The sequence below is a fragment of the Geotrypetes seraphini genome, chromosome 17 (genome assembly GCF_902459505.1).
Source record: "Geotrypetes seraphini chromosome 17, aGeoSer1.1, whole genome shotgun sequence".
Classification (NCBI taxonomy): domain Eukaryota; kingdom Metazoa; phylum Chordata; class Amphibia; order Gymnophiona; family Dermophiidae; genus Geotrypetes; species Geotrypetes seraphini.
This window is the reverse complement of record NC_047100.1, coordinates 48,287,275-48,301,138: the sequence shown is the minus strand read 5'-3', so window position 1 is coordinate 48,301,138 and position 13,864 is coordinate 48,287,275. Positions and strand designations below refer to the sequence as shown.

The 13,864-nt window shown below is 43.0% G+C and overlaps 1 protein-coding gene across 4 annotated transcripts in view; it reads left to right on the top strand.

The window, feature by feature from the left end:
* The window catches only part of RNF123 (ring finger protein 123), a 363,039-nt gene that overhangs the window by 157,591 nt on the left and 191,584 nt on the right, over positions 1–13,864 (top strand). For all 4 annotated transcript variants that reach the window (XM_033926520.1, XM_033926519.1, XM_033926522.1 and 1 more), the window contains exons 16-18: positions 877–994; positions 5,340–5,439; positions 11,013–11,074. In XM_033926520.1, the coding sequence (XP_033782411.1) occupies positions 877–994; positions 5,340–5,439; positions 11,013–11,074 (280 nt within the window). The remainder of the gene's footprint in view (positions 1–876; positions 995–5,339; positions 5,440–11,012; positions 11,075–13,864) is intronic.

Genomic DNA, 13,864 nt, shown 5'->3' with positions numbered 1-13,864 from the left:
TTTCTGCTTGATTTCCATTGAAGATTTGTTCAGGTTCCGGTATGTTGGTTGTGTCTTCGTTTGTAAATACAGACGAGAAGAACATGTTGAGTCTTTCTGCGACTTCTTTCTCCTCCTTCACCGCTCCCTTCCTGTCTCCTTCGTCCAGCGGTCCCACCACCTCCCTAGCTGGCTGTTTCCCTTTAACATATCTGAAGAACGGTTTGAAATTTCGTGCCTCTCTAGCTAGCCTCTCTTCATACTCTCTTTTGGCTTTTCGATACCCACCAGACTTGGCTCAACGAGGACCTTGGCTTTATTTTCCACCACAAAGAAACTGAAACTGCTTTGACACATCTTTCTCTTACTTAACAAAGACCTTGGTTTTCTTTTTCACTACAAATAAAATCAAACTGCTTTGCATCTCTTTGTCTCCAACTACCACTGAAATGCTTTCATATTTACCTTATATATACTGATTTTGCCTACATTTGATTATTTCTAATTTGAGGAAGGAAGGGGTTACCTTCGAAAGCTAATCATAAACTACATTAAATTGGTCCAATAAAAAATGTATTTTTTCCTTTGTTTTATTTCTACATATCACTTTGAAGAGTGGACTCACCTTTTTCATCTGCTGTATTAGAAATATCATCCTTGTTTTCTAGGCCTCTAGAAATTACAGGATTTAAACTAATTTTATTTAGGAAAATATTTGGGGATTAAAACTAGAAAATTTGCTGTCATGATGGTTTCCTGATGAAATCTGGATAGCAGTGGGCAAGAGGAGAATCCATATGTGATTGATCCCTGATGAAAACAAATGGGAAAGAGAGCAGAGGTGAGATTTACAGGGATTTGCAGATACCTTTTGCCATTTCTTAAACTATAATTCAGATTTGATGTTCTACGCTCAGTCGTGTTCTTCTATATTAAGAGTCCATTGAGAGTGGAAGAGGCTGGCCTGCAGGAACTTATTCCAACCACGTGGTGGCCCAACCGCTTTAATAAAGAGGTAAGAAATAGGCCCGGTGTGTAGGTGGCATGTAAAATATCTCTTGATGTAACATGGATTGCTACACCACTTTACTCAAATCAAAAGCAGTACTGTATACATAAAATAAGACAATTAATGTCTTAAATGCTTTTTAAAGGAAAGCGTTACTGTACTGTGTCAAACATGAAAGGGTGAGAAAAGCTGGTTTTGTTAGATTTTTTCTATGTCCAACAAGTGAGTCTTCATGTATGTTCTTGGGGTAATAGGTATATATGTGTGTTCATATATTTGCATTTCCAGAGATGGTGATGGCAGCAGTCCAGCTGGAAGAATTTCTGGCTGCCAGTGCAATAGGAATGGAGTGTTAAATCTTAAGGTACCCTGTCCATTTTCGCGAACATACTGCAGAAAGATGTGAATCACAACTTTTGAAACCTCTTTCAGTTTCTCTTTCTGCAGGCAAGCATGAAAGGTGTCTTCTGATCTGCTTGTTTTATTTCTTTTTTATTTTGCAAACGTTTTGCGGTTTTTTTGCTCTAGTTGCGATCTTTTTTCTGACATTGGAGATCTGTTTGATAACAGTCTACTCTGCCTGCATGAAGTAGAGCAGATTTTAAATCTACAGCTGGCAGGTATATCCTTCGGGGACCCGTTTTAGTCAGCTTGCTGAAGATTAGTGGAGCTCAGGGTCCGTTCCCCTGGGTGTTTGCTTGCTCCTTTGATTTGTCAGGGACTGCAGCACAGGCTGTTTAGGCGCTAATAGCATTCCTTCAGGGCACTCGTGCTGGCCGCATTTCATTCCCCCCCATTTTTTGTGAGAAGTCGGGGTGGGGGGGTTAAAGAGGGTTGGTCTGTGGAGGTCCAACCGGAAGCCTGAAGATCCCAGCAAAGTGACTGGAAGCAGAGGGCCTCTTTTAGAACAGCTACACTTGATATAGAAACATAGAATATGACGGCAGAACATAAGAACATAAGAACATAAGAAGTTGCCTCCACTGGGTCAGACCGAGGTCCATCTCGCCCAGCGGTCCGCTCCCGCGGCGGCCCATCAGGTCTGCGACCTGTGAAGTGGTTTCTGTCCACTTCTATAACCTACCTCAAGTTATATCTGTACCCTTCAATCCCCCTATCCTCCAGGAACCTATCTAAACCCTCCTTGAACCCCTGTACAGAGTTCTGGCCTATCACATCCTCCGGAAGCGCATTCCATGTGTCCACCACCCTCTGAGTAAAAAAGAACTTCCTAGCATTTGTTCTAAACCTGTCCCCTTTCAATTTCTCCGAGTGACCCCTAGTTCTTGTGGCTCCCCACAGTTTGAAGAATCTATCCTTATTCACTTTCTCTATGCCCTTAAGGATTTTGAAGGTTTCTATCATGTCCCCTCTAAGTCTCCTCTTCTCTAGGGAGAACAGCCCCAGCATTTTTAACCTGTCGGCGTATGCAAAATTTTCCATACCTTTTATCAGTTTAGTCGCCCTCCTCTGCACTCCCTCGAGTATCGCCATGTCCTTCTTGAGGTACGGCGACCAGTATTGAACACAGTACTCCAGGTGCGGGCGCACCATTGATCGATACAGCGGCATGATGACTTCCTTCGTCCTGGTTGTGATACCCTTTTTGATGATGCCCAGCATTCTGTTTGCTTTCTTTGAGGCTGTCGCACATTGTGCCGATGGTTTCAGTGATGTGTCGACCATCACCCCCAGGTCCCTTTCAAGGGTACTCACCCCTAGCAGTGTTCCCCCCATTTTGTAGCTGAACATCGGGTTCTTTTTCCCTACATGCATGACCTTGCATTTCTCTACGTTAAAACTCATTTGCCACTTTTTTGCCCAGCCTTCCAGTCTCGTTAGGTCTCTTTGCAGGTCTTCACAGTCTTCCGTGTTTCTAACCCTGCTGCAGAGTTTGGTGTCATCGACAAATTTGATAACCTCACATTTTGTCCCCGCCTCCAGATCGTTGATAAATATATTGAACAGTAGAGGTCCCAGCACCGACCCCTGTGGAACTCCGCTCGTGACCCATTGCCAGTCTGAGTATTGGCCTTTCACTCCAACCCTCTGTTTCCTGCCTGCCAACCAGTGTTTGATCCATCGGTAGATATCCCCTTGCACCCCATGGTTCCACAGAAAAGGGCTGTAGCCCATCAAGTCTGCCCACACTAATGACCCACCCCCAGACTTCACCCGGCTAGAGATCCCACAAACATATCCCATTTCTTTTTGAAATCGAGCACGCTGCTGGCGTTAATCACCTGCAATGGAAGTTCATTCCAATGATCGACTACCCTTTCGGTGAAGAAATACTTCCTGGTGTCGCCATGAAATTGCCCACCTTTGATTTTCAGCGGATGACCTCTTGTGGTTGAAGGTCCTTTAAGAAACAAGATATCATCTTCCACCTCGATGCGGCCCGTGATATATTTAAAAGTCTCAATCATGTCCCCCCTCTCTCTACGTTCCTCGAGCGAGTATAGTTGCAGTTTATTCAGTCTTTCCTCATATGGGAGGTTCTTGAGTCCCGAGACCATCCTGGTGGTAATTCGCTGAACCGACTCGATTCTCCGCACATCTTTTTGATAATGTGGTCTCCAGAATTGAACACAATATTCAAAATGAGGTCTCACCATGGATCTGTACAGGGGCATTATGACTTCGGGCCTCCGGCTGACGAAACCTCTACGGATGCATCCCACCATTTGTCTAGCCTTGGATGCAGCTTTCTCCACCTGCTTGGCAGTTTTCATGTCTGCACTAATGATTACTCCCAAATCACGTTCTGCCGTAGTCCTAGCTAAGGTCTCACCATTCAGAGTGTAAGTTCTGCATGGATTTTTGCTGCCAAGGTGCATGACCTTACATTTTTTGGCATTAAAGCCCAGCTGCCAAGTCGAGGACCAATGTTCCAATAAGAGCAGGTCCTGCTCCATACTGTCGGGTAAGGTGCTGTTATCTACTATGTTGCATAGTTTGGCGTCGTCGGCGAATAGTGTTATTTTACCTTGAAGCCCTTGAGTCAGGTCTCTTATGTATATTTTGAAAAGGATCGGTCCCAAGACCGATCCCTGTGGCACTCCACTGGTCACCTCCGATGTATTGGAGGGGGTACCTGAAGCAGGCAGCAGCACCATTTCTCCAGCACATGGTGTGTGAGCAAGGCTGTGACAGCCTGTGGGAAGAATCAGGGGTGATTGGGGGGGATGTCTTCAAATGCTGTTTTTAACTATTTCTAAAGGTAGGGCCTTGGTCCCCCTCCCCTAAAATCCTGTTTTTTGAGGCCCTGAGGTGATTTTTAAGCTGGGGGGTTTTTTTTGCACTAAAATTCACCAGCGGTTGCCATCTTGGTTTTCCCCAATTTTTTTCCCCAGACTTCTCAAAAACACCTAATTTTGCTTCCAAAGTGCCAGTGATGGAGTCCTCTGACTCTAATGCCCCTTTATCATGCCTTGTTTGTGAAGGATGGGTGATAGAAGTGCGCCCTTGTGCCATGTGAAGCAGGGAGGTGGGAACTTCAAGTTTGGCTTCCATGCAGCCTTTGGGGCATGGCACACAGCTTTGGAGCCTGTTAGGGGAGCGAAAATTTCCCCAGGAGTCCTGGAACAGTGGCACAGCGCAGATGTTCTGCAGCCAAAGAGGTGTTCCCTCCCTTCTAAAGGGGAGGGAGGGTTTCCTACTAAGGTCTTTACCCTAAAGTTAATCAGTCTGCTCTAGCAGGTGTATGTGTGCAGACTTCTACGGTCTCCAACCCATATGTGGCAAGAAGGATCAAGAGCAATTATATGTATTTTATACCACATTCAAATCAGTACAGGTCTTGCCTATCTCGGTGGGGGGAGGAATGGCATCTTATACTGAAACTTAGCAAGTAAATTGAATACGAATGAATGTGACTGTTGGGCAGACTGAATGGACCACACAGGTATTTATCTGCCATCATTTACTATGTTACTATATTAATATTTATGGATGATTGGATGTTGCTGTTGCCCTTTCTTTATATCTCTGTTTGGTACCTAACAAAATTGGCAAAAGATGGGTATTAGGTTTGATATATCTAGTTCAGGGGTGTCCAACCTTTTGGCTTCCCTGGGCCGCATTGGCCAAAAAAAATGTTTTTGGGGCCGCGCAAATGCTGCAGCAAGACAGAGGAGGGAACCGGCAAGATGGTAAACACCCGGGGGCAGCTTAGGAAAACACTGCATCGCCCTCGACCGGCGCTGCACAAAATACTTCACGGGGCCGCATGTGGCCCTCGGGCCGCAGGTTGGACACCCCTGATCTAGTTTATTGTGGATTGCTGATGCGGTATCTGATTACATGAAGCTTATTTTCAGTATTGAATGTATCTTACTTTAATTTTCAGGGAAAGGAGAGCAAGGAGCTAAAGGAAGAGTCTGCAGAGGAAAGGATGAGACGCCGGGCTTATGAGAGGGGCTGTCAGAGGCTGAAGAAACGTATTGAAGGTATGTTCTGATCAATTTCTTCATGGCATCCTGAGCTTCTCGTGCTCCAGCTTCCCTTGAGTGCGATCAACTGTGGACCAATTAGTCTTTGTCTGCAGATTTGTTAAGTTGCACACCTCCGATTGTTCCTGATACCTTAGAGAAGGTCTGCTCAGAGTGCTGTCTGCGATTAGTTTGTGTTTTAAATATATGATCTCATGTTTTGAGTTATCTGTTGGAGACAGGGCATGTGAAGTAATGCAGTATATGACTGTGCTCTAAACACAATTACTTTTAAGTGAAATCTATTTTTATCGTTGAGCAATAACATACAGAATAATAGCAGCGACCAACAAGGAACAGTTCAACAAGCAAAACAGTAATAAATGTTCCCCCCAACCAACTCCCTACCCACCCTACTCCACTTTTCCCACCCCATGTGAATTTGATGACAATCAATATGTACAAACCAACCCACCAAGTTATAATAGCAAAGTGGCAAGGTCTTACAGAAACAATCGGGCATTGCAATTGACAGCAAAAGGTCATCAAATGATAACATACCAACATCCTTACCCCTCTACTATCCCAACACCCATAGTATCCCCCCCTAAAAAAAGGCTATACCAGAGGAAGAGAGGCGACATTTGAAAAATGCATGACCCCTGGGTGGTATCGAGCAGCCCTTCCTCTGCAGTAAACTCCCTCCTCCCACAGCAGCAGGAAGTTATAAACAGCTAATCATTTATCATGGAATCTCACCAAAAGATGGTGTTCAAAAGTAAGCTAAGTCCTCTGGAAGCTATAGAAGCCAAATAGGCCTCCCTGGTCAGCAAGAACCGTTTTTGTTTGGTGCATGTCCCACCCTTCCAAGCCCCTCCCCAAATAGCTAGAATGTGGACCTGTGTCCGCCACTGCCAAAATGAGGGAGGGTCCGAAGAAGTCCAGGACTGCAATTTGCTCTTACGGGCTAGGGGACACACTTTACGACACAACAAAATTCCTCCCCAAGACATACCATGAAATGACCCAGGCAGATCAAGTACTAATTGTTCCACTGTACCTGCAAGGCTACACCCTAATAAATGCTGTCGATATTGCACAATGGAGGCCCAAAATGTACAAATGAACCAATAGCCCCAAAACAAATGGGAAAAACATTAGGCTCTCTGCCACACTTAAGGCAGAGAGGGGTATCAATGCCCCTAATTTTATGTAATTGTGTTTGTGCATACTAGGCTATATATAACACTCAAACATAACATTCCCGCAACACCACTCTGTAACAGTTTAGGTGTCCCCTTAACATTGGCCCAAATATCCCAGGATCCTAAATCTTATGAAGCTCCCATTCCCAACCCATGAGAATGTGTCTAACATCTTTACTACTTTCAAACTGACACAGAGCCCCAAAATTTCCAAAGACATTTCCCAAAAGCTCAGCCAATCCGATCCTGTGGGAGGGATGAAATATAATGTTTGGCCTGGGAATATGCAAACGTACCTCCCCGGCGAGGGCCTAAGTGATCTTGAATCGCCACTAAGGCCTTTAACCAGCCCTCTGCTGTGGAAAGATTTTCTAATAAATAAAAACCTTTCCTTTCCCACTTCACTAAGGCAGGGTAACTCCCTCACACCTCCCAGAGTGGTTTTAGTAAAACACTTATACGCAGATCTGTGGGAAAGTGGCCACTCAGCAGATGTAGCAAGGCCAGTAGAGAGTGTGAGACATTAAAAGCCGTGTGGTATATTGATGTTCCCCCAAGAACTAGTTTTTAAGGCACATTATAACGTCCAAAATTGGGGAGGCCTAAGCCTCTTGAACCCAGCCCCCCCCCCCCACCAGGTAAGTGTAAAGGGAGCTGCTTTCTATTATACTGTCCTTCTCCTTTTACATGCACATCAGACGTAACCTAAAAACCCATTTGTACAATAAATTCTTGTTAGAATATTGATTGATCCATCCGTATACTTCTCAGACTCTGCCCAGCCTTTAGATCACTGCTCCTATACTATGTGCTGGTTCTTTTCCCTCTTTAGATCAGTGATTTTCATTGATTTTTAAGCTGGAGGCACTTTGGATTTAAATGAGCCATCAGATATCTGTCTGTGAGAGACTGTGACATCTACTTCGCCAGCCTGTCTTACACACAATAAAAAGTTTGATTCTGAAGGATGTATGCATTTCCAAATCTATTTTCTTCATCTACTGAGAAACGCCTTCTTTTTCAAGCATGTAGCTTTTCCTTCCATCCACTTTACTTTTTGTGCCATGAGCTTGGATAGAGAGGCAAAGAGCAGCAGAAAAACAGCCAGAACGAGGAGAAGGGCTGCCCGGGTTGGCTTCTTAGCTGGCTTATACTAACTGGGGCCCGCACGCCTTCGTCGGGCGGGAAGGCACTCGCGCACGCGCGGTGCGGCCTAGCTAGAACTTTCTAAGTTCTTAGAGTGCAATCACTCTAAAATTGTCCGTACCGGGGCTCCGTCGGTGCCGTCACCCATCCGTCAAGAATTATCTGCCTGCTGACCCTGGATAACACCTGTTACGGTAAGTAACTGTGCTTTATGGACAAACTAGAGGATTTTGAAAATAGGAACAGGTGATGCAATATTCAAATCAGAGGGCTACCAGAAACCCCGGAATATACTGATTGAGAAGCAATAGTGCAAAAGTTTGAATCTATGCTACTGATGGAGGACAATAGCCTGGTATATTAAACTAGAGCGCACAGGGGTCTGGGATGGGGAGCACCTAATAAACCAAAGGATGTGGTTGCCTGCATTGTAGACTTTAAAGTAAAAGAGGTAGTCTTTGCTAAAACTCGAATGAAGGAACATGTTCAATGGGACACATACACCTTGGAGCTATACCAAGATTTGAAGTCAACGACACTAAATACAGAGGAGAATTTAAACCCCGTACATGTTTCTAAGAGATAAAGTGATCAGGTACTTGCATTGAAGAACACTGCTTTAGATAATTCTGTTAACTGTTATGTCATGGAGGAGGGGTTGGGCTGTTACTCTCACTCTCCTGTATATTTCAACCTCTTCTCCTACCCCAATCTCACTGCTTCTCCTCCTTCGAAGTCCACTCTGTCCGCTTCCCTCTCTCATCGAGTAGTGGTCATTTATTGACCTTCTAGTAAACTCCTATCTTCCTTTCTCACTGACTTTAATTCCTGGTGCTCCATCTTTCTTGAACCTTCGTCTCCTTCCCTCATCCTTGGTGATTTTAATATTCATGCTGAGGACATTTCTGACTCTTATACCTCAGTTTCTTGCTCCAATATCATTCAATCTTCAGCAGTGTGGCCATGCACCAGAATGGCCAATGCCTTGATCTTTTCTTCTTTTCTGTTTGCTCAGTTGCTAACTTCTCCACCTCAGTTCTTCCCTTCTCCAACCATCATCTCATAACCTTCACGACCCATCACCTTCCTCCCTATCATGACCAATCCTCACCAGTACTTTCAGGAATCTTCAGGCTGTTGACCCATGCACTCTCTCCGCCAGTGTTTCCCTTCCTTCCCTCCCCCCCCACACACTCTCTCTTAATACTATGTTATGTAAATCTGTCAATAAAGCAATCTCTTCCTATTCTCTCAACTGCTCTTGATTCCCTCACTCCTCCCATGTCACTGGCTGCCAGATGATAACTCACTATAACATCAGAAATGTCCTATCCACATATAAGCAATAGATTCAATATTATGATCCCCTCTTATGTGCATTCCATTATCAGTTGCTGGAACAGCTCTCCCTGCAGAAAGTCCTGGATCTTCCTATTTTTAGATGACACCACAATAAGGACTCCATCAACTCCCAGTGTAACTCACTCTATCATAGAATAACCCAAAAAGAAACTTGCTGAATACAACTAATTCAAAATACAGCGATTAAACTCATTCATAAAACAAAAAAATATGACCATGTCACCCCCCTTCTCCGAGAATCTCACTGGTTACCAGTCTCTCATAGAACAACTTATAAAATTCTTCTCTTAGACTTCTTACCAGCCTGCCTTTCTTATTCCACATACCCCTTCCAGGGCCCTCAGGTCCACTAACCAGAACTTACTAACAGTCCCTCCAATCAAAGATTTATACTATACCAAAAACACTATTTTCTCTGTTGCCGCACCCTCTCTTTGGAATGCAATGCCGTCGAATCTTCATTCTGAAAATTCCTTAACCAAGTTTAAAACACTCCTCAAGACATTTCTTTTTAAAGATGCTTATCAAAATTCCAACTGAAGTCAGGACAACATAAATGCTTCCAGGAAGCGATACCCCATGTTTCCCTTTCATTTTATCCTCCCCTCCTTTCCTCATTTCGCTTTTATTTATACAATGTAATTTAAAACCTTTCCTTCCCTTTTGTTTCATATCCTTCGTAATTAAGTCTTTGTATCAACATTATCCCCCCTATATTTATTTATTTATTTAATATTTTATATTTACATCAAGTGTACAGAAAATAATAACAGATTAACTTAATACGTCACTTGAAATACCACACATGTTCCCAAAATAAAATTTATCCCCTTCCCATCCACCATACTAATATCAGTTGATACATACAATATAATAAAATAATTCGTACTCTTCATATCGAACATTAAAAAGTCAAATCCCCTCCTCCCAAATCTTTCATTTATTTAAAATCAGGGAAAAACGATAACTATTCTTTACAATAATTTATCAATTGCCCACACACATCCTTAAACTTATTCAAAAACCTTTTTGAACAGCTAACGCTCTTTCCATTTTATACATGTGACACACTGAATTTCACCAAAAACTATAATTCAGTCTTTTGTTTCATATCCTTCGTAATCAAGTCTTTGTATCGACATTATCCCCTCTATTTTTATTATTATTATTTTTTATATATATACAACTTTTTTTATAATTTTTATCTCTTATTATTGTAAACCGACCAGGTACTTGTGATGGTCGGTATATCAAAATATTAATAAACTTGAAACTTAAAAAACTTGAAACCTGTTAATAGTAACCTGTTAATAGTTAATAAACCATTTCATAGCGATATGATGAGAGAGCTCAAGGTGCCCTCAAAGAGCAAAAGTGCTTAATGTTTATGTAAACTGTAGCACTTGTTATCCAGTAATTGTTCCTGTGCTTTACTACATGGCTACTTTATTGCCAGTCTGGTTGTAGTAGAAAGTCAGATAAGTTTATACAGGGGTCTCAAAGTCCATCCTTGAGAGCCGCAATCCAGTCGGGTTTTCAGGATTTTCCCAATGAATATGCATGAGATCTATGTGCATGCACTGCTTTCGATGCATATTCATTGGGGAAATCCTGAAGACCCAACTGGATTGCGGCCCTCAAGGAGGGACTTTGAGATCCCTGGTTTATACAATCTCAGTAGCAGTGCCTCTTACCTCTCAAGTATGTGGCAAAAATCTAATTAGATGTCACATGACTGACTCTACTTTTTGTTTAGTTGTGTAATCCTCCATGTGTTTGACTGAGAGAGTTTTCATGTTGGCCTAAAAGATTGGTTAGAAAAAAAGTGTGTGCTATTTTCATTGCATGTCTGCCTAAATTCTTTTTCTCTGTGAACAGTGGTGGAAGAACTCCAGGTCCAAATATTGATGCTGCTACTCAACAATAAAGACAAAAGCGGGGTAAGCAAAGCTCCAGAGACCGCAAGAGGTGATATATAGCACATTTCAACCACAGAATGCAAGAGTCATCAAAGTATCTTGTGTAGTACATTTCAATATAGTGCATGACGTTTCAGAGCACCAAAGACTAAAAGGAAGCCCTGTGTGTGTGTGTGTGTGTGTGTATATATATATATATATATATATATATATATATATATATATATATGAGGGCTGTTCAAAAAGTATCAGACCTTTATTCATAGGTACTGGCTCCTAATGTTAGAAGTTCAGACTACTACTATATTTTTATTTCCTTGTAAAGGAAACATCGTCAGTCTTATCAGAAGCAATCTTATACTTCTTACAAGAGGCACTATTCGGCAACTACATCCTCTTCTAAACCTCCACTTCAGAAGAAGCTAAAGACACAGAGGCCTCAGAAAGCTCAACCTGCTCCACAAAAATCGATTCACTCCTTTTGACATGCTTTTAGAGAGCATAGCCATAGTTCCCTCCTACTCTGCCTCCTCCCCAACCTATCGGAGGACTTAAGAACATAAGAATAGCTTTACTGGGTCAGACCAATGGTCCATCAAGCCCAGTAGCCCGTTCTCATGGTGGCCAATCCAGGTCACTAGTACCTGGCCAAAACCCAAGGTGTAGCAATATTCCATGCTACCAATACAGGACAAGCTTCCCCCATGTCTTTCTCAATAACAGATTATGGACTTTTCCTCCAGGAACTTGTCCAAGCCTTTCTTAAAACCAGGTATGCTATCCGCTCTTACCACATCCTCTGGCAACGCGTTCCAGAGCAAACTATTCTTTGAGTGAAAAAAATGTTTTTCCTTCTATTGGTTTTAAGAGCACTTCCCTGTAATTTCATCGAGTGTCCCCTTGTCTTATACCAGTGTATTGCAAACTGAGTGCCTCCTGAGATTTGGGGAAGAAGAGAGATGCCAGCGCCAGCTGACTGTCTACAGGATGTGCCTCTTGCGAAGAGAGGCACGTCCTGTAAGCAATCTCCTGACGCTGGCACCTCTTCCCTCTGCTGGCTCTTCTCTCTACTGGCCCTTCTCTCTTCTTGCCGGCTCTTCTCTCCTCTCTGCTGGCCCTTCTCTCTTCTTGGCACAAGGCCCGTTTGAAGGGCCTTTGTGCATGTGCTGATGTCGGCGCACTTCCGGGTGTCTCGGGCCAGGGACACTAGGTTTAGTGTGCCCCAGCTCAAAAAAGATTGTGAGACACTGTCTTATACTATCGGCGTTGGACTCTTTTTACAATGGACACTTGGGTCCTAAAAGTCATACAGGAGGGTTACTCTCTATTTCATCAACATTCCTCCAAACAACCCTCCAAGAAAATCCTCTTTCACATCTTAGCAGACTTCTCTTCTTCTTCAGGAAATTGAAGCGCGTCTACAACTTAGAATCAGTACCTTAGAATCAGTATCCCCTTATCCAGAAAATCAGGGGTTCTACTGAAAGTACTTCCTAATTCCAAAGAAGATGGGAGGTCGTCTTCCCATTCTCGACCTCCAAGCTCTTAACAAATATTTAGTCACGGAGAAGTTTTGCATGCTATCCCTAGGGACTCTGTACCCACTTCTAGAAAGAAACAAACGGCCGTGCTCTCTAGAAGCATACACACACAACCCAATACATCCAGTGCACAGAAAGTATCTTTGCTTTTGTGTCAACCATCATCATTTTCAATATAAGGTGCTACCATTCAGCCTAGCTTCCTCTCCCAGACTGTTCACAAAATGCCTAGTTGTGGTAGTGGCAACCCTTCATACTCATGGTTTCCAGGTATTTCCTTACCTGGACAATTGGTTAATCAAAGCTACATCTGCTCAAGCAGTCTAGTCAGCTACATAGGTGACCATAACTCTTCTGGAACTTCTGGCACTCGAAGTAAATTATCAAAAGTCTTATCTCTAACCAACTCAAATATTGGAGTTTATAGGAGCCATACTCAGCACCAATCTTTTATGAGCTTACTTGCCCCAGCAGAGACAAGACACATTGCTTCAAATTTGCAGTCATCTGTCTTCTCTTCAGAAAATTTCAGCAAGACAAATGATGTGTTTCCTGGAACACATGGCATCCACAGTTCATGTGACCCCCTTCACCTGTCTCCACCTCAAACCAGCTCAATGAAGTCTAGCATCTCAGTGATCTGAAGCCGCAGAGCTACTATCCCAGTGGATCAGGGTCTCCTCACCTCTTAGTCAATCACTCCAATGGTGATTTCGACCAACAAATCTATCCAGAGGTTTGTTGTTACACGTACCTCCGAATCAGTGAGTACTCATGACAGACATGTCCATGTACGCATGGGGAGCTCACCAAGACAGTCTGCGGACTCAGGGAGTTTGGTCTACTCGAGAGAGAGCATTCCACATCAACCTGTTAGAGCTTCAGGCAATTCACAATGCTATTCTATTAATTATTGTATTTCACCCCCCTTACTACATGTATATGAATGTTTCGTCTCTGTTTGTGATTTAGTATGTTATAATCCCAGATTTTAAAATTTTTATATCTTTTGTACACTGCTTAGACATTTATTAAGCGGTATATCAAATTTTAAATAAACTTGAAACTTAAAACTTAAACTTCTAAAAACATTTCAGGATTTTATTCTCAACCAGGTCCTCTTTGTCGGAGTGGACAATCATATGGCAATGCACTATATCAGTGTCTCTCAAATTTCTAGAGCCGGGACACACTAAAGGTAATGGCCAATGCTTGAGGCACCCAGAAGTGCGCGGATATCATGCGCATGCGTGACATCATCACATCGATG